This window comes from Homarus americanus, unplaced genomic scaffold (assembly GCF_018991925.1).
Source record: "Homarus americanus isolate GMGI-L3 unplaced genomic scaffold, GMGI_Hamer_2.0 scaffold23578, whole genome shotgun sequence".
Taxonomy (NCBI): Eukaryota; Metazoa; Arthropoda; class Malacostraca; order Decapoda; family Nephropidae; genus Homarus; species Homarus americanus.
In genome coordinates this window covers 6,992,325-7,019,233 of record NW_024733231.1, presented here as the reverse complement: position 1 = coordinate 7,019,233, position 26,909 = coordinate 6,992,325, and the positions used below count along the sequence as shown (strand labels likewise).

At 35.9% G+C, this 26,909-nt stretch overlaps 2 protein-coding genes across 3 annotated transcripts; both read right to left on the bottom strand.

Moving 5' to 3' along the window:
- Positions 1-378: 378 nt before the first annotated feature.
- On the bottom strand, positions 379-14,015 carry LOC121869657 (acid ceramidase-like). 2 transcript variants are annotated; one of them, XR_006089574.1, is made up of 11 exons: positions 13,857-14,015; positions 13,080-13,120; positions 12,184-12,268; positions 11,899-11,988; positions 9,405-9,598; positions 9,019-9,163; positions 8,116-8,210; positions 6,916-7,045; positions 5,731-5,964; positions 2,486-4,791; positions 379-2,433 (listed from the first exon to the last, which is right to left on the bottom strand). XR_006089574.1 is itself a non-coding variant. In XM_042371188.1 (10 exons), the coding sequence occupies exons 1-10, from the start codon at positions 13,926-13,928 to the stop codon at positions 4,702-4,704; spliced, it is 1,176 nt and encodes a 391-aa protein (XP_042227122.1). In that variant the 5' UTR covers positions 13,929-14,015; the 3' UTR covers positions 379-4,701. The 2 variants fall into 2 exon arrangements, 1 of the variants encoding a protein (XP_042227122.1); XM_042371188.1 differs by having other exon boundaries at positions 379-4,791.
- Positions 14,016-15,388: 1,373 nt separating this feature from the next.
- Positions 15,389-25,416, bottom strand: LOC121869656 (chondroitin sulfate synthase 2-like). The gene is made up of 11 exons (XM_042371187.1): positions 24,342-25,416; positions 23,716-23,867; positions 23,027-23,182; positions 22,718-22,854; positions 21,804-21,909; positions 20,708-20,874; positions 20,125-20,256; positions 19,177-19,282; positions 18,468-18,698; positions 18,139-18,289; positions 15,389-17,260 (listed from the first exon to the last, which is right to left on the bottom strand). The coding sequence occupies exons 1-11, from the start codon at positions 25,030-25,032 to the stop codon at positions 16,944-16,946; spliced, it is 2,346 nt and encodes a 781-aa protein (XP_042227121.1). The 5' UTR covers positions 25,033-25,416; the 3' UTR covers positions 15,389-16,943.
- Positions 25,417-26,909: the final 1,493 nt, after the last annotated feature.

The window sequence follows — 26,909 nt, the reverse complement described above, 5'->3', positions numbered from 1 at the left end:
ACGTACCATCAATAAGGGACTTACAGTAGGTGGTAGATAAATATAAGTTAAACAAATACCAAAAACAAGTAGGAATGTAGATGATGGAGTTGTTTTTGCCAACTCCAAGTCCCTGCCCAGTGTTTCCTGAGCAGCTTAGTCTTGGGGCACATCTTTTTCATTCTTGAAGCTGTATAGGAAATAGAAACCCTTAAATGGGAGTCTTTGCATGTACTATACTGTACGTGATATAACTTGAACACTTCTCCTAGAGGGAAATTCTTTTATACATATTAGAATGGCATGGAGATGTATATGTATCCCATTTAATCACCAAAAAACAAACCCAGGTAACACATGAGAGCTCAGCGATAAAATACGATGTAATTTATAAGGCAATGGATATAGATATATTTATTTTTCTTAAGATAAATCAATAAGTAGGAAGAAGGAATTACAAATTCTTATAGTATTAATTAAAGTTACATGTATACAGTTCATCTCTACAGCTTATTGAGTTATAGCTACAGTTGTCCCCACACAATTAGCATGGTGAGCAGTGCTGTACAGATATATTCCTCATAAAAGAAAGATCTCTTAATATATGTTAAAATGCTAGCAAACCATACACTACAGTATTAAAATACAGGGGACTTGTTTTTAACTTGAGAACCCTTAATGATTACTATCCTTAAGGGCGTGCAGTAAACAGGAACATAAAAGTTAGTCAAAATAAAGTCTTAATACAGCGAAGAACATCTATGGTCCTAGCAATGATATGATCAGATTTTATTGCTAATGATTTTTATGTTCTTGTTTACTACACGTCCTTACAGGTAATAATCATCAAGGGCTCTCATATTAAATTTATACACTACATATATCAATCATTTAAGCTTCTCGAATAAAAAACAAAACTGTGCATCCAGTGAAAGATCCTAACAAACAATCACTGAATTTTCACAAAGGACAAGAAGAAACAAAATATTTAATATACTACCTAGCTGATGCTATTAAATTAGGCGAGTCCAATAATAATATATAGACACAAATCATTATGACCTTTATACAATATATCATGGGTAAAAGAAGTTGTAGAGTATATGCAAGAACATTTGCTTCTCTGTTACAGCTTTATAATGTAATGACTGTGGGTTGGAAATCTTAGCTGTGTCATGGATATAAAGCAGTTGGTCACATAAGATTCAGTGACATTTTAAATTATAGTATGGTTGTCATCCTAAATTACACCATTGATATTTTAAATTACACTATGGCAAGATATTATGTACTACTTTTTACTATTGTACATTATGGCAAAAAAAAATTCAATGCCACTTCAAATTGCACAATCTATTATCTTCACCACTTTGCTAAATTTTTGTGTAGGATGGATCAAGGCACACAACAACGTCAATGGCTGGACGGACATTTAGTCATCAGACAATTCGTCAATGGTCTATTGAATACCGTGTTATATTTATTCAATTTAGATAATGCCTTGGGGGCGATGAATCCATGGTTTAGGTAAGGTTAGGTTAAGTTTACACTAAACCAGTGATGAATTGTCTGGTGATAGTTAATGTCTGAGAACCACCTCAATGACAGAGACAGAACTGGCAGGAGAGCTGTGTTTACAAAATGCCAAGAAAGGACCCCTGCTCACGTCCTACACCCAGAAAGGACCCCTGCTCATGTCCTACACCCAGAAAGGACCCCTACTCACATCCTACAGTTGTAATACAAATAATATACAGTAGTAGTAATATCTCTGTTAGCCGGAATCCCTCAAACCCGGAACTCTCCGATGGCTGGAATTTAAATTTTCTGGAAAATTCTGAAAAAATTTTCCCAGTACGTACTCAGAAAATTCCGAGGATGGGGGATTTTTTTTACGGCTTTGAGAGATGAAATAATGCATCATTCAGGAACTTCCGAGACTATTTTTCCGTTACCTTGAAAATTCCGGGGACGAGGGATTTTTTCCAGCTTTGAGAGTCGTCTTGTTACCCGGAAATCTCTCATTCCCGGAAGTGTTCTGCACCAATAGTTCCAGCTAACGGAGATATCACTTACATCTTCCTCTATTATTCATGTGAGAGTACGGAGAGTACGGGTGCTTCAATGTCTATATCTTGAGAATACAGTGCAGCTTCAAACATGCCCAACAGGAATGTATAATAGTTACTAATGGAGTTAAGATAATAATAATGCCCTGGAAATGTATAAAAACATGATAAGGTTGTGTTAGGTTAAGTTAGGTTGTGTTAGGTTAAGTTAGGTTGTGTTAGGTTAAGTTAGGTTGTGTTAAGTTAAGTTAGGTTGGGTCATGTCAGGGTTAGCTTGTCTAGCAACACTAACCAAGTGTACAAACTAGCTAAAAAAAAAATAGAAAAATCCCATAAAATTTGTAACATGGCACTGCTACCTCAAGCTTGATAACGGCACTGCTACCTCAAGCTTGATAACGGCACTGCTACCTCAAGCTTGATAACGGCACTGCTACCTCAAGCTTGATCACGGCGCTGCTACCTCAAGCTTGATCACTTTTTAAAATACCATAAAGACCCTAAGAAAGTTAACATGGAAAACTAAACCTCATAAAAGGGTTCATGGTATGTAATAATAATGCCTCATATCACAGGTTCAAACAACAGGGGTTCATGACATCTTAAAGTAAACCCCATCAGGTAAATAAAAAGAATGGCAAGAAAATTCAGACCCTTAGGTGTGTCATGGCTCGTACAGGTACAGTATTTCCTAACCTGAGAGTAAATTGGGAGTGTCATGGAGTTAACATATACAACTATAATCTGTAATAATAATAATAAAAAATGAGCATCATATCTAATAACAATTGATATTCATATCATTTGAGAAAACACTTGAAGAGAGACACTAACTGAAATGAGTACAAATACAGGTATTGGTAAACTCAGAGTATAAGTGACATGATAATACAAGAATCCAAGTCCTTATATATCATTATTAAAGGATCAGGTGCAGTAGTCTTCATTTTTCCATCTATAGCAGCAATATAATATTACTCATTTACAGTATTTGGGTTTTTTTGCCATTTGTTTGGATAGAAGACCCAATGAGGATGTGGATCAAGAAGTCTTATGGAGTGTAAATTGTTAAACAAATGAAACAACCTACAGGCAATCTAAAACATTAAATAATAAAGATCAGTTCTGAGACTAACCAAGGTCAGAGCAATATGAACCAGCCCGGACATCAGGTTGGTTCATGGTGGTTGGTTTAAAAAAAAAAAATCCCCTTTTTCCCAGTAATAACATAGCATTAGAGTAAGTTTGTCCAACACAGTAGTAACTCATATTACTAAAACTAACATAATCCTTGAAAAATATTTCTAGGTATACCAGCCTCTACTGAACTAACTATTAAACTTGTTGACTTAGTTTGTTTGATTAGATTTCATACACATAAATACTCATACATATACATTTGATATATGATTTAAGAGGGTATTTAGTTGACTAGAAAACAATAGAATAACTGAAAATATTACAAGTATATAAGTAGAGAATGGGAAGTAAAAGGTAAAGATTGTGTATAATGTAAAGGTGAATGGCAGGAGGGAAAGACAAATCACAATTCAGCTTAAACAGTCAAGCATAAGTCACCTCTGTAATCTCTCGACAAGCGTGTGATGTAAAGGAAATACACTGCTTAGGAGTTGTGCAAGGTCACCCAACATACAGTAAGATAACATTATTCATAATCTTGATGGAATAGGCTGACACACACCTCTCCCTATTTCTTCATCTGTTCAACGATTCCTTCTCTTGCCGTCCTGTCTCCATATCTTAAAGGATCTACCAATATCTAGTACCTACACAGTCTATTTCACTTGCTAATTATAGGCACATGTCTACTCCTTACAACAAAACAGGTGATGATCTATGCTGGGTGTCCTCTATAATCTGAATGAATAGCCTCTACGATAATCCCTGCCTTTCCTTCATGTATGTATGTAAGTATGAGTGGATAATGCAATCATTCCTTCATGTATGTATGTGTGTATGCATGAGTGGGTAATGTAATCACTCATTCCATACTTAGAAACAGAACATATTTTCTTTATTCCCTCAAGGGGGTTTATGTCAGTACTGTATTTACTAGCATTCCTCTACAAAGTTTTATAAAATAGCAAATAAAGAGGATTACCTTCATAACAATACTGATCTTGTCATCCTTAAATCATCTGGAAAAAAAAGAATAAAAAAAAAAGACATTGAGTTAAATATCCAAGGAACCTCATTAGACTTAAGACTATATTGTGAATACCGTTACCTTCCTTATCTAATCCGTGACATTTATTGACATTTTGAAGACTTCTTTGTCAGCCTCACAAGTAAAGGGACCAATGTTTAATTCCTATCTGAAGGGAAGGACTGTAAAACCCTTGCACACTCACCAATATAAGGAGCACAAACACCAAATAAATTGATCAACTCAATTAATGGAGTTCTCGGTTCATTACCTACCAATGGCATATTCTGAGCAACAATGTTATGAGGTTCCAAGGGATAATTCAGCATCGTTCAGTGAAGTCAAATCAGTCATCTTTAAGGCCCCACTTCGCTCGTGTCCACTAAACAAAATTATCGAGGATTTATCGATACTCGGAGAAATGAATCTTGTTTGCTAGTGATCAAAAACACAACTGAAGGATGGTCTATTTCCACAGGCGGTGCTCTACCAAGGCCAACACGGATCTTCACATTTACGAAGCCAAGCACCTAAAGTTCCCCGGTTTACATCCATCAAGCTTGTGTAAGTTGTCAGCTGAAATATAAGAACAAATTAGCATTGTACTTTAAACTCAATTATATATAGTCATAAAGTAGCCCCGGGATTTCTTATTCTGTCACGGCCGACTCAGACAAGAAATCCTATGTTGATATAAGTGTTGCAACTGAGAACTTTATCTTAACCAGTGAAATATCCTGCTTGTACTACATTATATTGCCCCTTCTCTCTATAAAGAAGTCTTTGAGTTACTTTAAAGGTTTATTCCACACACACACACACACACACACACACACACACACACACTGTATTTCCCTCATGAACGCTTGAATTTCTCCATCAAATGACTACTTTGTTGCTAGTTTCACAGTCCTGTACACACTTTCAACATCCTTTACACATAATTGATCACTCCCAAAACACCCTCACACCCTTTTCATCTTCAACCTTCAAAAGTCAGATAACACAGCTTGTTCTACAGCCATTATAGTGTTGAGAGGTACAACTTGAATCTATTTATTATCTTTCTTCCCCTCTTACTCTTGGGTAGGGTACTTCAAGGGACACAGCATTCTAAAAATAATGGGACAAAATTATAAGAGAGAGTATTGCAAGACAAGTGCAGAAAGTAAACGGCAACAGCTATGGGAACAAGCAGAAAATTTACCCATGTAATCTTGAATTTGCACATATCCTCAACTTATATATGCAACCATCATCTGAGTTTTATGGCCATTTTTCACTCTTGCGTGAGTTAGCCACAGATATCTGATGGCAGCTCTCCATGCTGCACAGACGGTTACAGCATATGCAGTAAACAGTACAGTACAATGTAAACAAAATTCCTCCCCACTTATTCACAATGCTTCTAGTCAAGTGATTATGCATACTAATTTTAAAATGCAATTTATATTTAAACATAATGCAACTCTTTGTTCCCACAACATAAAATTATGAAACTATTTAAAAACTTACCTTGTTAAGCACTGGCCTTGTTGAAAGAACATTGTATAACAATTTTGGTGAAGCATTTTTCTGTCCTCCTTTGTTCAGGCAATGTACGGCAGGAGTTCTGCGGTCATCAAAAAAAGGCGGCGTCTTCCACTGGTCGTAGTTTGTTTCAACGAGGAACCAGGACCCCGAGCCAGACATTCGATCCAGAAGGTCGTCGGTATGGAAATTGTCCCGCCACCGAGTGATGATTGAACCCTGAAATCATTAGTGCAATATTTACTCTGAATCTCATAAAAGAGAAAAATTAACATCCACTGTGAATCACCAAAGAAACAGTTGGAATTTGGGAAGGGGATTTATACTGTAGTTAATACTTTGCTGATGGAACACTGATGAATAATGTGCCAAAGACTAAGCAGAGTGACTGTGGAACAAATTACAATATACACAGACAAGATAAGAGTAAACTAACTTCTCTCTAGCCACCACACCACAGTCCAGCAATGTGGTGCTCTTGACACTTTTCAACTATGATACAACTCTCAATTACCCGGTAGTCCCCCTGACAGTCCAGCACCTCGTAATAAACCAATCAGATATGTTCATTCATACTTTATAATAATAATCTCTCAACAGCAGCAATATGGTCCATGAAGAGTGAGAATTTCTGGTAAGTTATGAATTAAATGATATTGGTACCATAACATTAGATCTAGTTAGTGACAATGCACTTAATACATACTGTACTGAACATCCCCAGAGTCCACAAGCTCAAGGTATTATACTGTATGATTGTATATGTGTATCTAAAGATTAATTTATTGTTGTATTTATTTTGAACAAGTAAAGATCCCTTCTGGTTTCAATTTACAAAAAATAGTATGGTAAAAAAATAAAAATGAAGCAGAACTGATTAAATTATTGGTATAAAGTATTATATTTGACAATTCCAAATGTATTTTCCATCTGGTAGGACTCTTCACTTTGTTTTATTTTAGGTACTTTCCTTTGTTTCTACTATTTGTTTTTGAGGGGAGGAGTTCCAACAACAACAACAACAACAACAACAACAACAACAACAACAACACCCCCCCCCCCCACCCGCCTATGCCCTAGTCCTAAAGGTTCAATTTTTTTTCTAACATTTCCCCACTTGGGTTAAACTCTTATACACCCACATCCACAACATAACTCATCAGAACTTACCTCCCCAGACTTAACTCCACCAAGGATGAAATAGACAGGAGCCAGTAGTCGTGTGTGAGAGAGCATGAATTTGGCTTCTTTGTAAGTCTTGGCTTCTTCCATGACTTCACGAGTAAGGAACGATACCCACCTGAGAAGGATGAGAGACATACAGTGCTAAAACTCAAAAGCTGTAGTTGTCACGGAAGCTAAAATATATAAATAAATAATTGATTGAATGTATATGTTTATCTGTATAAGACTGACCTAACAGCAAAAACTTAGCCTGATAACATTAACACCAATGCTACAATAGAGGGGTAGGTAGCTTTCAAAATTATGTACAGTCAGCCAAAGATGCACCGACCCCACCCTGGGTCTCGTGCTCGCAATTTTACCTGGCAATACTTGGTAAAGTAAGGCTGTATGTAAAGGTGATTGTGATTGGTGAATCTATTTTCGGCTGTATCATTGTCAGGATAAATATTAAACAAACCAAAGGTAATATTTTTATAATAATAAACTATTCACTGTTATTTAAGATCATGAGAAGTTTCCAAATGTTCGTATATTTGCTTAAATAATGAAGAAAATTTGATGTGAGAATCTTTTGGCAGCTGTGGTTGTAGTTGATTTGCTATTGTACTATTCCAAATGATACTAAATGTTACATAATACTTCCTTGAGATAAATGTATAGTATATATCAGGTGCCTAAAAGAGAGCTCAGGTTCTCAACTGGCTCAGCCATGTTAATATTGTTATTATTATCCACTCTGTATCTGTATTTTTCTGGCTAAATAAACTGTTTCAATTCAATACCATGGACTACTACTTTCCTTTACTATTTCCTGCAGTCCATTCTTTGAGGTTTTTCTCTGCACCCTAGTCAATCCTACACAAAGGCAAAAGACGAATAATGATAATAAATAATGTACTGTACTGTACTAAGGGAGGTGATTTTTCCATACGGTACAGTGAAACCTCCATACAACGGACTTCTCTCTCTGCAATCAGTTAGAATACATGAAAGTCCATTATATCGAGGGTCTGTTAGATGTGAAACCTCCATCTAACGAACTACAAAGATTAAAGTCCATTATATCGAGGGTCTGTTAGATGTGAAACCTCCATCTAACGGATTATATGGATATAGAAGTCCGTTACCTGGAGGTTTCATTGTAAAAGTCAAATACTATAAAATATCCCAATGGAAACTCACTTCTGTTTATAATCTTTAAAGATGATCCACTCTAACAGACCAACAAAACCACCATTGAGACCAAAACGTTCATCCAGGCTAAATGTGAAGAGGCCCTGAAACAAGAGGCATTATTATTATTACTGTTATTATTGTTATTATTTATTATTACTATTATTATTATTGTTATTATTATTATTATTATTAATGTTATTATTATTGTTATTATTATTGTTATTATTTATTATTATTTATTATTATTAGCAGTAGTAGTAGTAGTTCAACATTACTGAGGTATACTGAAAAATATTCACCAATTTAAAAAAGTGAACCCCCCAAGAAGTTTCAATTTACCCCCAAGAAGTTACAATTTACCACCAAGAAGTTACAATTTACCACCAAGAAATTACAATTTACCGCCAAAGAAGTTACAATTTACCGCCCAAGAAGTTACAATTTACCCCCAAGAAGTTACAATTTACCATGAGCTCTCTTGTAAATCTTGGTCTCTTAGCAGTGAGTGTCTGCTCCACAATCATGTATACATACAAAGAACAGTTCAGAACAAAGACAGGCTTGCCCCCTTATTTGTCCAAGACATACAACAAGAATAATCTAATTTCTTCAAGCACGAATTCATTGGATTACCTGAAGATTAGACACCCCAGAGCATTTCACCTGATGTTTAACCTTTCGAGGAGGGATGTACTCAATGGGTAGAGATATTGTACTCAAGTGGTTAAGACATTGTACTTAAGAGGCTAAGATATTGTACTCAAGGGGCTAAACACCCTAACACCACCTGGGAGGGGGTAAGGGGGTTAGGGAAGGTTGGCATTAAGGTGTTTAATCTTCAGGTGAAAGAAGCTGAGGTGGTTAATCTTCACCTAAAACCCTTTACCCCAACATAAGAAAATCACTGACTTTTTTGACAGCTGTAATAATGCCAACATATCCAACGTAATTGACTGACTCATACACCGTCTTTCCCCCCTTCTGCCACTCCAGCTGCACCACCAAGGGCTTCAGTAACTCTGCAATTGTCCAGGTGTGTGTTTTTGGATTCCAACTGTGAAGAATAATAGTGTGTGATATATAGCATTTATGCAGTCATATGCCCACAAGCAAAACTAATAGAACAGTCAAAATTCAATCAAAGGAAAAGAAATATTACTCAGTGATATTAATTAACATATAGTACATAAATATCACAGACACTAAAATAAATAAATTAGAAAAAATAGACAGAAAACATTGTCAGGGTTTAGATATGCAGCAAACACATTATGACACAATTATTACAAAGTTACCCCATAAACAGTCCAAAGTCAAGGTTGCGGCCGTGGTAGAGGTGTCCTGATGTATCCTGAGCAACGATGGAGGTACAGAATGTAAACACTTCGTAGAAAATGTTGTAGAGTGTAGCTTCCGATATATTAAGTCCTGAAGCCTTAGAAATCCCTATAATTTCCTCATTGAAAGGATAAGGCAGAGTTGTGGCAATCTGAAAGACAGAGTAATACTGTAATGTAAGAGAGATATCTCACTCAAAACATCCATTTAAGGTTTTCACAATACTGTACTGTATATTATAGATGGTCCAATCAAAGAGTTGAAGAGGCTGGGGATGAAGGGCACTATGGCTTCCATCCTGTATATATTTACACAAACTACAGCAATTCTAGTGACAGGAAAAAAGATATACTGTAATGGGAAATTAACTTAAGCTGGGTTTATATTTTTCTAATTATCAGATATAAAACAATTTTGTCCAGACTCAATATGAAGTGTCCCAGAGGTCTGGTCCAATGATCACTTCAACTGGTGGCCAGATCAAGATATAAACCTGGAATATTTAAATCCTTCAATACACATATAAAATCTTGCTTTGTTCTAACACAAGTACAGGTTCCAGCAGTGAGGGTACTGTGAAGTAAATATCTTGAACTGATCATTTAACTTATTTTAACTAATACCTGTACATAAGACAAGTATAGTACTATATACTCTAACAAATTCCTGGCTTTTCCAGATTGTTCATTTAGCATGTTAGTACAGATGATTTTCCCTAGTCTGAATTAGTAATTGGATATAGATAAACTATGAATATATATGTGGGATGAAAGTTTTACCACTGATCATCAATGGTAAATATCAACACTGAAGATCTCAAAGAAACCTCAATAAATGGCAGGGAAGAAGGAAATCTTACATAGAAACAAATCTTTAAAGCAATATTTAAGGAAAATCAACAGAAGCAACACTTTGTAAATAACTACTTTCTTGGTAGTACAATATACAGTAGTAGAGTGAATATTCCCGCCTGTTATGCGGGAGACCGGAGTTTGATTCCCTGCTGTGGAGGCATAACTTAAGAAATCTGTTACCCAAAGAGATTAGAATGCCTGCAGTTGTCTAGCTTACCATAGGTGGGAAAGGGGTGACTTAATTGAAGTTTAAAAACACCTCAGAGGGCTGTACTTAATCAAGTGTTCCTACCTGGAGCTGGCTGATGTCCACCCCACTAGAGGTCACAGCTCAAGGTTGAAGAAGCCACAAGTTCAGAAAATTGCCAAGGCAACAATCTGCCAGAGAATGTTGTAACAGCACCGAGTGTGAGCTCTTTCAAGACCAGACTTGACCAACACTGGAGCAGGTTCAGATACATTCAGGAGCCAGTACATACCCAGTACTTACCAACAGTAAGAAACAGAGACATGACCAACTGCCCAAGCCAATCATTGGTGAAGAGAATAAAGTAATAGACAATAGAAATGAATTATAAACATTAGAAAACTAAGACACCTTGAAATAAAATTTTTCACTTAATTATGAAACAAGACAAGAAACCAGTGTTGACTTTTGACTGGTAGTGTAAATGAGACAAATCATCCAGACATTTTGTAAAGACACAAGAATTGACAAGCCAGGCTAGACTTAAGATCTTATATGTACTGTAGTTAAGTTATGAGATATAATAAGCCAAGTTAGGTACAGTATTTAAGTAATAAGACAAACTATCCGGACTCTTGATAAGATATACAATAAAATAAGCAAGACGAGGCTTGAGCATGATTTTAGGTACAACACATGACATGTAGTCACTTGAAACACTATAAAAAACATGGCTGTCTCTTCGACAAGTTAGGAACACAGTTAATAAGTCAAGATTCACTGTACAGTCTGTTCACTTAAACTCCTTAAGGGCTACAGTTAGCTTTAACTTTCTGGACAACAGCAGCAAACTTGTACATGACCCCAATGTACTCAGCTATAAGTTATGAGGCAGGAATTAACTCAGCTTCACACAACTAAACGTCACCTGCAATACTGTACTGTACTTCAGGAACACTTAGTACTCACAACAGAAGATACTTAAGTTACAGAGGGCAGCTTCCAGTAAGACAAAGAATCCCTGAGGAGGTCACAGACTAGACTGAGGTCCTGCTTTTCTGTTCCGGGGTATTTATGTCCATCATTTTACAAGAAACTCCTGGATGCTTCATGGCACCAATGTCCTAATTGGTTCAAAAGCACTGTGCTGGTGAACTTTTAAATGACTGTCTCTGGTTGATGTGATTGTTTCCACAGCCAGATGTAAGAGGTGGAATCTAGTACCTTATGTCTGTGGGCAGCCACTTATATCAGTAATATGTGATAATATACCTATATACAGTAATTATCTTCATCAATAAACTTCTGTGTTAAAAGATAAACAATTCCTGCAAAATCCTGCTTAAAGTTTAGTACAGAAGAATATACAATATGTATCTCAGAGTAATTATAAAAATATATATATATCACCTTGTCCAGATTATCAATGATGACTTTGAAGACTTTCTCACCAACCAGTGACAGGGTCAGATTTCGAATATCACCTATGAGGGCCAACACCTGAAAAAAGGAACATGTGAGAGCAGGTACTGTAATACTGTAGTATGCAGGTTCATCCCAGGCTTACCTACCAACTTCTCAGATTATGATTTGGGAGCAACACAAGAGAACTGATTTATATCAAAATACATATAAACATATAAACAGCTTTGAATGTCAGTTGTTCAGCTCTATACGAAATGAACCATTTTTTACATCATTCTTCTTCTCTGTCACCAGTTTAGTCCATCTTTCTTGAGGCGGGAGATCAAGGTTGATGATGTAGCGAGGGGCAGCATCACTGTAGTAAAAAAAAAAAAAAAAGGATTTCATTCACTTTGATAGAACAGTATGAAAGCAACTGAATAATGAAGAATAATGTTGGTTTTGAAATATACGAACAAGCAACATGTTTGACAATATATGTTGCTATACATAACTCCATAGTCTTGGTAATCTTAAAGCTAGATAAGTTAAGAGTGGTATAAGTTATGACATTTAAACAGCAACAAACTTAACTAATCCAAAATTCATTAAAATAAGTTAGGACATTTAAACAGCAACAAACTTAACTAATCCAAAATTCATTAAAATTATGTGGGTTCAAATCACATCTGGCCTGAAACAATTGTTCTACAAACTGTTATGGTGTCAATCTAATATTTTTCGTTCTTCATAACTAAATGACGAAAAATGAGGCGCACGATTTACAAGCTTTAAGCAGAATTAACATTAACCCCGGTCATGCCAGAACCACTTACAGTACACTATAACATATAAGAATTTAACACAATTTAATATGGGGAGTGAAATTCTTTGTTTGATATATACTATACAGTACAGTATCTATGTTCCAACTCTGGTTAATAACTTTGTGTATGAGATAAACTGGTACCTTCTAAATTCTATCAGTTAGCTTCACCGTACAGCAGCTAAAACAACTATCTGTGCAGGTGGGGGTCGATGTGCTCCGAAATTTTACATGTGACTAGTGACAGCCCTCATATACCCAAATTTATCGTCCATGGTCTCATATTGCTTCCCACAAAGTATACACAGATGGTTGTTTTAGCTACTGTACATATATACTGTGTGAGATGTTTTATACTTACCTCTGTTTGGGTGGAAAAGCGTTTGTCTCACAACTCTCAAACTGTAAAAGGAGATTCAACATATAGTTAACAAATACAGAGCTGTGGTTACTGTATATGTAATGAAGTGCCACAGTATAGTATTAGTCTAAATCTTTATTCAGAACATATCTAAGTAACTAATTAGTAAGTTTTTCTCAATGCATTTATTCATTTAGGGACTTGGTGTTATAAACTATGAGGAAAATTATACTTATTATTTAAAAAGAAAATTCTGAGTGATTATTTGGAGTCACACACACACACACACGTTAATGAAGACTACTAACTACTGTATATTAAAACTTCACGGCTTTTATCGGTCTTTATATATTAATTCACCGTTCAATCTAACCTAACCTGTTCCTAAACCCCCTAATTAGGTTAGGTTAGGTTATTTATTGGTGATTTTTTATGTTTTTTTACACATATTTCTAATACCCAAAGAAAGAACAGTGTACTACTATATGTTGTTGACTGTGGCGTGTACAGTACCACAGTAACGGACGGTTATGTAATACTACTTGGGTGTATCTGTAAATTACACATCTCCAATCCTTCATTATTTTTGGCTAGCTATATTTTCTAATTACTTTGAGTTTATGAACTTATATGACTTCTGTTTAAAAAGTAGTGACAACTCGTATGACTACACTAATGCGTCACACTATCACGAGTCAGTAACACTTGATTACTCGCATTTATGGCAGCATTCAAACCTTACTCATCTTGAATAGCAAACATTTATGTACCACTTACCGGATCAGTGAAGCTAAATTTGGCGTGTGTGTAGGATAACAGGACAAAAAATATAAAGGTCTGGAGGTTCATCTTCACCTCAGCTGGAACAGACCGTACCTGAGGCTTTGTTTATCTCCCTCAGCTGTGAGTCAAGTTACCCAGGGCCACCAACCTGTCACACCACCTACACTGATACACTGCCATTTAACTGAGGGGAGATAATATTAAAGGTACTGAAAGCTCATTTCACCAACTGTCAAAGTAATTTACCATAAAGTTCAAAGGTTAAGGTGAAGTTTCTTATAAATTTAGTTAGATAATTTTGATATGAGGAATTCCCGCTACTTTGGAAAATGAAGTTAGAGAAAACGATATTCAAGTAAAACTTGTTGCAGGGGAAACTATCCTAATGTACTGCACCTCCCATATTTCACTCTTACATAGATATACTGCTAATACAAGTAAAGATCAGAAGCTTTTATGGTCTTTCTTGGTTTACCCTTGGTTTATCAACTTACTACTACTACGAAATAATCTTGTAAGGAGATATATTTTATATTAAGTCCCTAAAATTACTCTGATTCTGGTGCTCATTGTGGAATTATTTAAGTACAGCATTCAAATATCCTTGTATACTAGGTCCTGTGTAGTCCCGGCCTATGATGTTCCATTTTTTACCAGTTTCTTAGGGTGTGATAAGACAGTAGGGTGTTATGTATGGCCATTAGAGTCTTAACCAGAGTAAAACTATCAAATTTCGTGTGGTTAAATATTAGTTCAGGTTAAAATTGTCTTGGTGCTGTCTGCTTAAGTGACTTTTATGAACTTTTCCTTATTCCTCCACCATATCTGACCTGAATTTTAGACCCAACTACTTTTATATATTACTAAAGCAGGTTCCAAATACTTTCATCTGTGGCAACTTTGACCCCCATTACATGACCCCCTGTAGTATACTGTGGCAACTTTGACCCCCATTACATGACCCCTTAACCCCGTGTGTACTGTATGGGGTCCCCTCTGTGTTGAATAAAATCGTCTGGCATTAGCAAAATAAAATATTAAAAGTGGCTTCCCCATAGTGAAGGTAGTTATTAATTCAGCAAGCTGGACTTGGTAGTGTAAGTCTATTGTTTACACACTTGTTTACCATGAGGAAAAGTCTATTGTTTACCATTAGGAAAAGTCTATTGTTTACACACTTGTTTACCATGAGGAAAAGTCTATTGTTTACACACCAGTTTACCATTAGGAAAAGTCTATTGTTTACACACTTGTTTACCATGAGGAAAAGTCTATTGTTTACACACTTGTTTACCATTAGGAAAAGTCTATTGTTTACACACTTGTTTACCATTAGGAAAAGTCTATTGTTTACCATTAGGAAAAGTCTATTGTTTACACACTTGTTTACCATTAGGAAAAGTCTATTGTTTACACACTTGTTTACCATGAGGAAAAGTCTATTGTTTACACACCAGTTTACCATATATTACAATAGAAAACAAATATAACCTACAATGACCAGGGTATGAACTTATACACAAACAGTACTTCAAAAATAATTTATTATTAAGTTTCACAGGACAAACAATCAAATCAACTATTCGAGGCAGTTTCCTACACGTCACACCGATCCCTCTGTAGTGTGTTCCTGACTAAGCCTGACTAGATACTAAAGCAATATTATACTGACAAGCACATAAGTTTAAACAAAATACTAAAATATGTTTTTTTCTGCATATACAGTATTGATTTTACAGCTACCAACACATAATCAGAACCCACAACATAGACACGATGTTTTCAAGTCATTTCTACTCTACGAACAGCCCATAAAATGTCACATACAACTCATGGTATCCACAGCTAAGGAGTATCGCAGTTTATGGTCAAGTTAGATTCATACTTATACTCTGGCAAAACAGTTGTATGGTAACTGTAGATTCCATGGGCTGGGTGTGGGTTTTGTAGAGTGGTGAAGCCTTGAAGTGGTAGTGTTTATGAGATAACACAGCTTTAAAAACAATACACTAAATATATGTACAGTTATCCCACTTTTTACAAAACTTTATACCGGTATGTAATGCAGTATATTCGAGACAAACAATTTGATTTGTAGAAGAAAAAAGAGTCCATTTCATTCCATGCACTGCACAGTCTGCTTTCAACGGTTTCATATTCTTTTTTTAAAGTAGAGATTACCATCACCTCTGGTAAGTAAAGATGAAATATAATTTAGTATTTACCTTATTTTATTTCATTACAGTACTGAAGTCACTTAGTGTCTGAAAGATACTGAACTTTATCAAGAAAGTTTACTCTACTTACAAATACTCATGGCACTTTATATAGCTGCCTGTACTAACTATTGGTGATTTTATAAGGATAAAAATGATAAATCTGTTTGTATTTATTATAATCACCAAAAGGTTTCAAGTAAATGACACCACTGGGGGGAGTAGGAGTCTTTTTTTTTTCCTCTGTATATAGGCATTAAATTTAATTAATATAAAATGGGAAGTTTGATGCATCTTTCAGTGCAGTTATATCATGTCTAGAGGCTAAAATTTCCCCATAAGAAAGTCTATGGTTAAATAGGTTTCTTTATGCATATTTCAGAGATAAATAAAACTTTCCTGGAAGACATCTGTTTTGTAAAAAGAAAGAAACCTCTAATTACTAACACAGCATTGCATGACTTTAAATATTTGGGAACATACACTAGGAATCAACAACAGAGAGCTACTGGTACATTATGGCAACAAGGAACACAACAAGCCCCTTATGTCTGTGAGAGGAGTACTGGTAGGGAGGAATGTGGCAAAGTTATTAGTCAAATGGTCCCAATTCATTAACCTAACTAAATTGAGATCCAGTCCTAATAGATTCAAGTCTTTATGGACTTCAGTCTTACTGGCTACCAATCCTAATGAGTAAGTAAGGTTAGGTCGGGGCCTATTAGGACTGACGCCCAAATGACCTGGAACTATCAAGGTATGGCAACTGTGGATGAAGAATGATTTTCATGGGACATCTTTCTGTATGTCTGGAGTCATTTATAAAAGGCAGACTAAAATTATAATAGATGAAATAAAACGTTACCTACTCTCGCAGTTTTCCCTTTCCTTGTTCTATGTAATCAAGCACAAGTTTACTCAGTTGGGTTCTCAATCCAAATGAATATCCTTCTTGTAAGGAACAGAAGTATTTGTGTCTCTCACTCTGAGTCTTTGTCTTCTCATTACATTCAATATTCTGATACACCAGCTTGAGGCTCGGCTCCGCAGCGCGTAAGACGTGGAGATTGGAGGCCCGAAGGAACAGTCCATAAATGCCATAGTCATATTCTTCTGGTTGATCTCGTTTGAGGTCCTTTACATTCTTTATGATGGGAATGGTCTCGGCTACTGACTTCCTTGCTGAAGGGATACACAGTATAATTACATACAGTATTATAGCATATTAAATCTCCACACTTTATTTATCCACTGTTGGATGAAGGCTTTTCTAATGTATACCTTAATTCATTTATATAAACTCCTCAGGTGATGGTAATGTAAGAAAGGTTTGTAGTGATGAAATATCCACATATTCTTAAAAACATTATTATTTAAAGGAGGGAAGAAGACTGTGAACTATAATGTAATACCAATTTAAGAAGACACAGTATTACTATATACAGTATAATATATTAGTGTTCATATTACCAAAGGAATCAAGGAGACTGTTAACTGTCTTCCAGTGATGGTAACAGAGGGGTTTAATACCCCAAACCTGTCATGGTGTAATATATTAACCTACTGTAAGTTCACATATGATCAACTCATGTTTAAACAAACTGAAATACAGTACAATACCTGTATAACCTCACATGTGCCAACTGTATGGGAAAAAATTTATCATATTATAAATTGTATATTTTTTATTAAATTATCCTCACCAATGGCTGACACTCACCTGGCTTATAGAACTACAGCTACAGTACCTTAATAATTGATTTATCATTTAACCGCATATCAGCTAACTAGTCAATCAGGTGGTTGCTCTGTTCTTTGTTACTTTGTTATGATCTTCATTTTCCAGTGTTATTACAGGAGGAAACTGAAGTCTGGAAACCTGCCATGTCTGGTAATGTCACACTGGATAACATCCTTTTCATGTCGTTTTATAAGTTTTAATTCCATCTACAATTCCATCTATTGTCAGTATATTATATAAACTTTTACAAACACAGGAAGATATGGGTGAATAACACAGAATCATCTAATAATAGGCACCAGTAAGAGGACACACTTACCTGCAGTATAATCACCAACATAGAAACTTATGTGGTCAAAATTGTAATTGTCAAAATGGCCAACATTTTTGCTGACCTCCAGCTTGCGATATGCTTCCTGGTCAGGTACACCTTCAGGGTGATACTGCGTGAACGGTACAGCAGAGAACACCTGGGGGAGGTCATCAATGGCTTATGTTCCTTTGTTAATATCATCCACTCACAAAGCAAAGTTATATACACATATGCACACACATACATTGTTAAAATATAAATATCTTACTTCAGAACATTATTCTTCTGACTTACAGTATTCATAAATACAACTTAAGAGTCTTGCAGTAACTTACCTGCCAATTCAAGATGGTGTTCATCCTGACACGGTTCAAAAAATCATTGCTGATGTGAGATGAATGTTTTGTCACCAGTACCAGTGTGTCTTCCTGCAACTTCTTCACCACCAAGTCAACCAAAGCAAATTCTGAAGGCCGGTGACTGACGGTGTGGATAGAGACCCACCCCACCTTGGAGCCAGCATCATGGTGCTCTCTGGTGTACTTCAGTGCCAAGTCTTTCAGTGGCTGAAATTTTTTTACAACAGAAGATTTCAACAGAGTTCCTGGGGCCCCTGGGGTTAATTCCACAAACTTGTCATAGTAAATACTGTACAATAAATGAGATGTCCAATGCACAGTGTAAGTTACAAAAGCAAAATCATTAGTGCAAGGGTCATTGCTGATAGAACTTATAGCTCTGAGGCAAACCAAAGTCATTTTTAAATAATTTTAAATTAATTTACAGGTTAAAGCATCAATACATAGCCCCATAATCCCACGTGAATTACTAGAACTGAACAGTATTTTAAACCTAATACATAATAATCCTTATATTCCTGAATAAAGTTTTTAAATCTAAAACTCTACCTCTCTTTTACCCAACTGTGTGTTTGTTATTATCCAGCTCAGAATATCAATACTGTTAATTCATTCCCTTTTATCATAACTGCCAACACTACACATCCTTCTGCTAAGGTCCTATTTGAGAAAGTGAGCTGATTACCTTGAACACATCTGCATCATCTCCCTCTGATGAGACTCCAGGTTGGTAGAGGAGAGCAAGAAGGAGGAATGTGTGCTCCCCACTCACCATACACTCAGCTTCATATCTGATTTACAGGTAAAAAAAAAAAACTCTATACTTCAACGCCAAACCATTAAACTACAGCAGTAAGACTTATCTGAGTTAGATATTAGTAATGTTTCTACACACAGAAGCTGGAAATCACACTAGTATTAAAAGATATATTATTTACTAAGTTTTCTTTATCTGACTTTTGCATGCCAATTCCCACTATAGCACAGGTGACTTAAAATGGTGAGCAAAAAATACTCTCCCCTCACCTGCCATTGAGGTTCTACTATGTCAAAACAACTATGTTTTTCCCTCGATTCACTCCTCATGCTTCATACACCGAGAATCAAACATTAGCGCCCTATCTATCCATCCAAACCATCCAACACCATGTTATACAATGAGAAGTACTGAACATATAGACAACACAGACTTTTTCTTAAAATATTCTCTACGTTCATCTATCCACCCACATATTTGCTTTCCATCCAATTCAATAAACTACAGATACCGTACAGTACTATACAACTAAACCAGCAAATCTCTCCACCTATACTGTACCACATTACTGTACTCACACAGAGACCTCCTCACTCCAGTGCGCTCACCTTCTCTCAATACTTCCTACAACTACCGGGCACTTCACATCTTATTTAGAAAAATCTCTGAGGCTTTCAAATTCCACTCGACACTCTGAGTTTGAAATATTTATAGTTCAATTGAAATCACAACCACCACAGTACTGAATAAAGTAGATGTTAGATGGTTGGGTAATATTAGTACAACACATTTTAGTTTTTATTTTCAGTCAAACTTAACACAAAGCTGATAAGGATATATTTGCTAGTCGTCATGGTATATTGTAATTCTTCTTACCTTTTAACAAACTCAACTGCCTCTACCATCTCAGCTTGAATGATAGGAAGCACTAGAGTGATGCGGTTGTTCTCGGTGACATAAGGCATAGGTATGATTTCAGGCTCGGTGAGTGACCTACACGCCTCAAGTCTGGAAAAGTGTCAAAACTGAGAAACTTGGAAACCTGCATAAACACCAAGACACACCAACTCCCTCACCAGACAGATAAGCTAAATAAAAACTCTCACATAAAATTAAACAAAAACCTGTGCTGATTCTAACAAATATTTAAGTTAGATGAATATTAATTGTATCTCATAAACAAGAATTAATAAAAAAATAAATAAATCACTCTGACAGGAAGAAGCAAACTGTGGTAAATATAAGTTATTTCTACAAGTTGTCTAACATCTGGAATTAAAATCATTAGTGAATTATTTGTGGTACAGTACTATGCTATTGATGCTAACATTAAGAGGACATCATTCTAATCATCTTCAATGTCACTGTTTACAAAAGTTTCAGTCCTCCTAACAGTTGGTAAATTATATATTTTAGTTTGATTCAAAATGTCAAGACCACATAATATACAGATACTTACTTCCTGGTGACTGTCTGGCCAGATGTATTATCACGGAAGATTAAAGACAGGATATAGTCGACGCCTCTGGTAGGATCTAAACGTCTATGCCCGTACTCTATTCCTCGGTACTCTAAATTCCCCTTTGTTTTGATGTGCATGTGAGATATGCTGGCATTAACGACACTCTGTAAATAATAATAATCCATAGGAAAAATTAATAGGTTAAATTTCTTATATCTTAACTGAGTTTAAAAAAAATAAGAGCTCAGCCCTAAGGAATAAGTGTAGTAAGTATATTTCACAAAAGGTTTAACATTACAGTAATACATAATATGTACCTTGTTTATATTAAAAGAAAAACATGTGATAAGATTAAGAATAAGAATTTTCTCAGAGGGTACACATAAAATACAAATATACTGTAATTAAAAACAGGGATAGAAACTGTAGTGGAATGTAATCAATAATCTCACAAGTGGCCTATAGTCAATATCTCTCACTCCTCCATGTGGCTAAAGAATCCTCAGCAAGGGGGAGAACCAACTCTTTTTCCTGTGACAAAACTCCCAATAGACATCAGACCTAACTAGTACAGTATCACCTTTATAATACAAGTTTGCCTGAGTCAAGAATAACCACACATCCTCCCTCCGCTTGTTGTCATTTACCCACTGTTACTGAATCTACCGGTCTATTCACAAGATTCCACATTCATATTCTTACCTGATCTGTGTAGGAGCCAACACAGTAAACTTTCTGAAATACCAGATACTCACCCTGTCTAGCTGAAATATTTCCTGAGTTCTGAATATTGGCTCGGTGAAGAAGGAACTGGTCAAATGGGTCCTTTCTAATCGACCACCACCAAACCTAACTAACAGGATTGGAACCAATTAGGATTTACAACCAATAGGACTGTGGTCTATTAGAGGTGGGACCCAGTTGACCAGTTACCAGGTTAACTTACATTAAGAATTAAAGTGTGTAAGATACATGAGGTCTGCCTTACTGTGTACTGTATTGTACATGTTAAAATTACCTATAATGTGTTCTTTGTACTAAGTTATGAAGGTTTATATATTAGTAGTTACAAATATCACAATCATTTTCTTACCATAATGTCTAGTTTGTCTGCCCCAATAATTGGCTTTGCATTTTGGTAATCATCAGGAAGAAATATATGTGTTGCATTAAAAGTGTCCCAGCAAATAACGTCAAATCTGTAAAATAAATACTTCCTCTTAATTTGAATCAAATGTGTAATTATCTTATCCTAAATTAGATGAGGAGTTAGACAGCTGTCTTTCTTACTCAAAGTTGGTGACACAGTGGAAAAAAATCAACTGTTGAGTCATATTTCATCATACTACTAAGTCTTAGAGCAAACCACGACCTCTAATCTCTCACTGTGAGTAATGACAGTCACAAGGAAATGAGTTATCTTCAGATTACTACCAGATGCCATGATCTGGGGCTTACTGGGGATATTGTACCCTAAAAAGCCTGGCTGCACATATACCTGGGTTGCTCTGAGCTGGCATCAATTTTAGATAAATAACCAACATTACTATACATGGTATAGAGACAAAACATACTGTACTCAGCTAATAGTCATATTGGTATTCCCCAAAAATCTTTAAAATATTGCAGGGGAGAAGGCTACATTATTACTACAGGTACAGTACATGTATTATGGCAACAAAGTTCAATTCTTATCAATAATACAATAAACTAATACAATGTCAACATAAATATTATAAAAACATAACATCAAAAAAGACTAATAATATTTACAAGATTATTGTTATTGTACTGGGTGGCCAGAACAACACAGACTCTGCCCTCCTTCACTGTCACTCTCTCTAACTACCTTACTAGATGTATTTTTCCATATGCTTAAAATACACAGCAGGGGCCTAGTCCTCCATCTCCTCCAGGTATTAAACCCCCGACCTTGTGTGGGTGAAGTAAACGTTCTACCACTGAGCTACAGACTCACTGATAACATTATTCTCCACAATTAATCACCTGGTGGTAGGGTGGTGTGCTGGCGCTGATCCAATGGGCCACGTGTCTTCTCTCTTTATGACTGGTGCATTTGGCTTTGCAGTCTGTATTTCCTTTATAAACTCCTGAATACTCTTGTTGACATGTTTCACATCATCCTGTTCAATAAAATATGTAATAAATTCAATAGTTGCCCCATACCTTGATCATAAGAAGAGACATATTCTAAAATTATGTTCCTGTGCACACATCATGAGGAGCTTAACCAGGTAGAGTCAGCTCTGTAATCTGGTCACATGTTTATGAACTACCCCTGTGTTAAGGTCTTACTTGAAGATAAAACATGTGAAGGGCAAAGAGATCATTGGCTTCTGGCACGTTGGAGACTGTCACAGCTTCCCTCACAAGAGAACTTCCACCTATCAGCTGCAGGTGCGACACAACCTCAACATCTTCCCTCAGCCTATAACTGATGTACTGTTGACCCTGGGTAAAGGAACCACAACTCAGTAAACAAAATAAAGTTATGAAATGTAATAGAAAAATATCTCATAATGCCCTGACCTTTCTTTTAACATATTTATCCTTATTTTTTAACTTTATTTAATTCCTAAGTTAATTAATATGGAATGTTTGCAAGAAGTTTGAAGACTTTCCACACTTGTCCTCCCGTATGAGTATTTCTCACCCTATATGACTAGACCCTCTATACAACTTCAATTTTACCAATATTTCTATCAAGTTATTATCCCAAGTTCCTCTCATTTTAATGTACAAGATGAGGACATAAAGTGACAATAAGAGGCTGAGGTAACCAACAGAACTACTTTAAATACACTTCTTCATATCCTCAACTTACAACACAGTTTACAAAGTGACTCCTCAATCTTCACACTGACTTATAACACCTCACGTTTGTTTCAGCATATCCGTACTCTTTAATCACCTGTAATGTAACCCCAGGGAAACAAAGGAGCTATGCATTAGATTCCCAAATGTAGATAACAATAAATAAATACCTGTAAACTAGACACACAAGGCTTGTCTGTTGCGTGGAGGATACATCGACCAAGGTTGTCAGTGTCAGCTTCAGAATAGGTGTTACGGGTACACCAGCTTAACTTTGCACCCACCGCCTGCATGACAGAGTGACTGAGAACAATGCCAGCGTCTGGAAGGAAAAAAATATATCACTACTCAATAAAATACTATGAAATACCAGAATACCAAGTGAGATATAACACAATTTATAATTTCCTAAATTTTTTACTATAAGAGACTCCCTTCATAGGTATAATTATTCATAACTGCGTCTTTTAATCTTACAGGCAAGGATAAAGGTCTGCCCAAACTACCAGCTAGTAAGTATGAATGAGTTATGGGTCTTGGTTCATTATCCCACATAGTGTATAATGTTTTTGTGTACTTGTTATGCTGATCTTGGTTACAATGTTAATTTACAACTTACCAATGGAAAAATGTTTAAATTACAGCTTACCAATGGAACAATGTGAATTTACAACTTACCAATGGAACAATGTTTAAATTACAGCTTACCAATGGAACAATGTGAATTTACAACTTACCAATGGAACAATGTTTAAATTACAGCTTACCAATGGAACAATGTGAAATTACAGCTTACCAATGGAACAATAGAGTGATTCAGGGTTGTCCATCAGCATCCCCATATATACGTTCTCACTGATGCTGATCCTCTTCACCATCTTGTGTAACTTCCTGCCGTGAACGTACGTCCGATCCGACACTATGAAGAAGTAATCAAACTCGTTCAGATAATTTTCGTGTAAGTAAGTGAGCATTCTGAAGACTTTGATGAGCGGCTTCTCATCTTTGAACCCAACAATTGGAATGTCTAGCCCAAATTTCTTAGTGCCGATGCCGTCTATGAAGAATATTATTTTATCGACGTGGTGGTTTAGGGTCTTGTTCATGGCAATGCCGAAGGTACCGATGCTTTCCTCTGTTGATATAACGGCCACGAGGAGTTTATCCCGTATACCTAATTCGGTGGTGTAGTATCGAGGTCGCAGTAATTTCTCGGCCTTCGTAGATTTTGAGGTTTCTTCCTTATTAAAACTATCCAGTACGAGACGAGGTTCATAGTCTTCCTCGGTTGTCAGTCCATTACTCCTCAGGTCTCTCAGCTTACCCAGTCGTTCATTAGTCTGTATCTCAGGGCTCAGGGACCTAGGACAATCATCATCAATAAATGGTGTTCGGATAAGACTGAGGGCTATGCCAATACAGAGACCAATGATAACAGGAGAGCTCTGTCGGCCGTGGATCAGGAGAGACTTAAAAGCAGAACTCATCTTGTATGATGGAGGGACAAGTGGCGGCAGCTGACTCCTAACAATACACACACAAGTTGGTGACCTGGATACATTAAAACTTGCTTCATTAACTTAATTCTTTACTTATCTCCTTAATACACCTGTTCTTCTTGGCATTAACATTATATATGGCACTAAAACAAGACTACGGAGCTGAAGAAAGTCTCCTCCACGTCTTGTACAAAAAAATTGTCCAGTTGGCACTTGAAAGTAAACACCCAGCATGTAAACAAACACCAGTAGTTAATTTCACCAAGAATATAAATTTACACTGACTTTAATCCCAGAAATTCTTACCATTAATTATAATTCACATAATGTAAATAAAATGTGTAAATGTTAGTATAGTTAAGTATACATTTCAGCTTTAGTACACAAACGACCCTCATAAAAATTAAAGACTGGTCAGAGTCACAACAAACTGGTACCCTGATGTTATACTAGGCAACAGGTCCTACTTTATGGTCAGAAACAATTACAAAATAAATTACTCAATACATGAAAAGGTAGATACAGTGGATAGACATATAGATATTTGTTCATCATCACTCTACATATTTATAATAGTTTAACAAGACCCCACCAAAACAAAGAAGTGTCCATGATTAAGAAAATACCAACAGAAATAAAAAAAAAGTTCTAAATTCAAAGTCTACATTAGTTATGATCATAAATCAAGCCGAGCCAGAAAAACTTTACATAGTGTTCTGTAGTGGTGTGGAGAAGCAACATTCCTCATGGGCTAAAACAGGTGATCCAGTGACCAGACAAGTTATTTAGTTGACCTTGACCACTTGTAAAAAACTAACAAAACTTAGAGGTTAACAGACGTATATGCAGTTCACCTTTATCTAAAATGAACTTAATATTCCACAATGAGTATATAACTTATTGGTTGATGTCTATTCTAACTAATTGTCTCTCATTTTCGTAATTTTATTGTTTCTTTAATACCAGACAGACAATCACCCACAATCACCAATTTATAAACAAAATACAACCGAAATGTTGAGGCAAAATTCCTATGAACTATTAAGATTTACAGAGAAGAGAAAATACTGAGTTACTTGCTTACTTTCTTATTTGAATACTTACTTGCTTACTTATTTGCCAACCAATTTGCTAACTTACTTACTAACTCAAGATAATTGTTGTTTTCGGATATAAAACAAATGATTTTTTAGTAATATATATTTTGGACCATGTACAAGGACATATCTAAACTCTGATTAAATAACTAAATATACAGTTTCTACTCACAAACAGCACTCATGTTATCTGAACCTTATTTTCAAGTATAATGACAAAATGTTTATAGAGTCCCTTGATGTTTGTGTTTACAGAGTCCCTTGATGTTTGTGTTTACAGAGTCCCTTGATGTTTGTGTTTACAGAGTCCCTTGATGTTTGTGTTTACAGAGTCCCTTGATGTTGGTGTTTACAGAGTCCCTTGGTGTTTGTGTTTACAGAGTCCCTTGATGTTGGTGTTTACAGAGTGCCTTGATGTTTGTGTTTACAGAGTCCCTTGATGTTTGTGTTTACAGAGTCCCTTGATGTTTGTGTTTACAGAGTCCCTTGATGTTTGTGTTTCCAGAGTCCCTTGATGTTTGTGTTTACAGAGTCCCTTGATGTTTGTGTTTACAGAGTACCTTGATGTCTGTGTTTACAGAGTCCCTTGATGTTTGTGTTTACAGAGTCCCTTGATGTTTGTGTTTACAGAGTCCCTTGATGTTTGTGTTTACAGAGTCCCTTGATGTTTGTGTTTACAGAGTCCCTTGATGTTTGTGTTTACAGAGTCCCTTGATGTTTGTGTTTACAGTTTTGATGTTTGTGTTTACAAGGCACTTTGATGCTTAT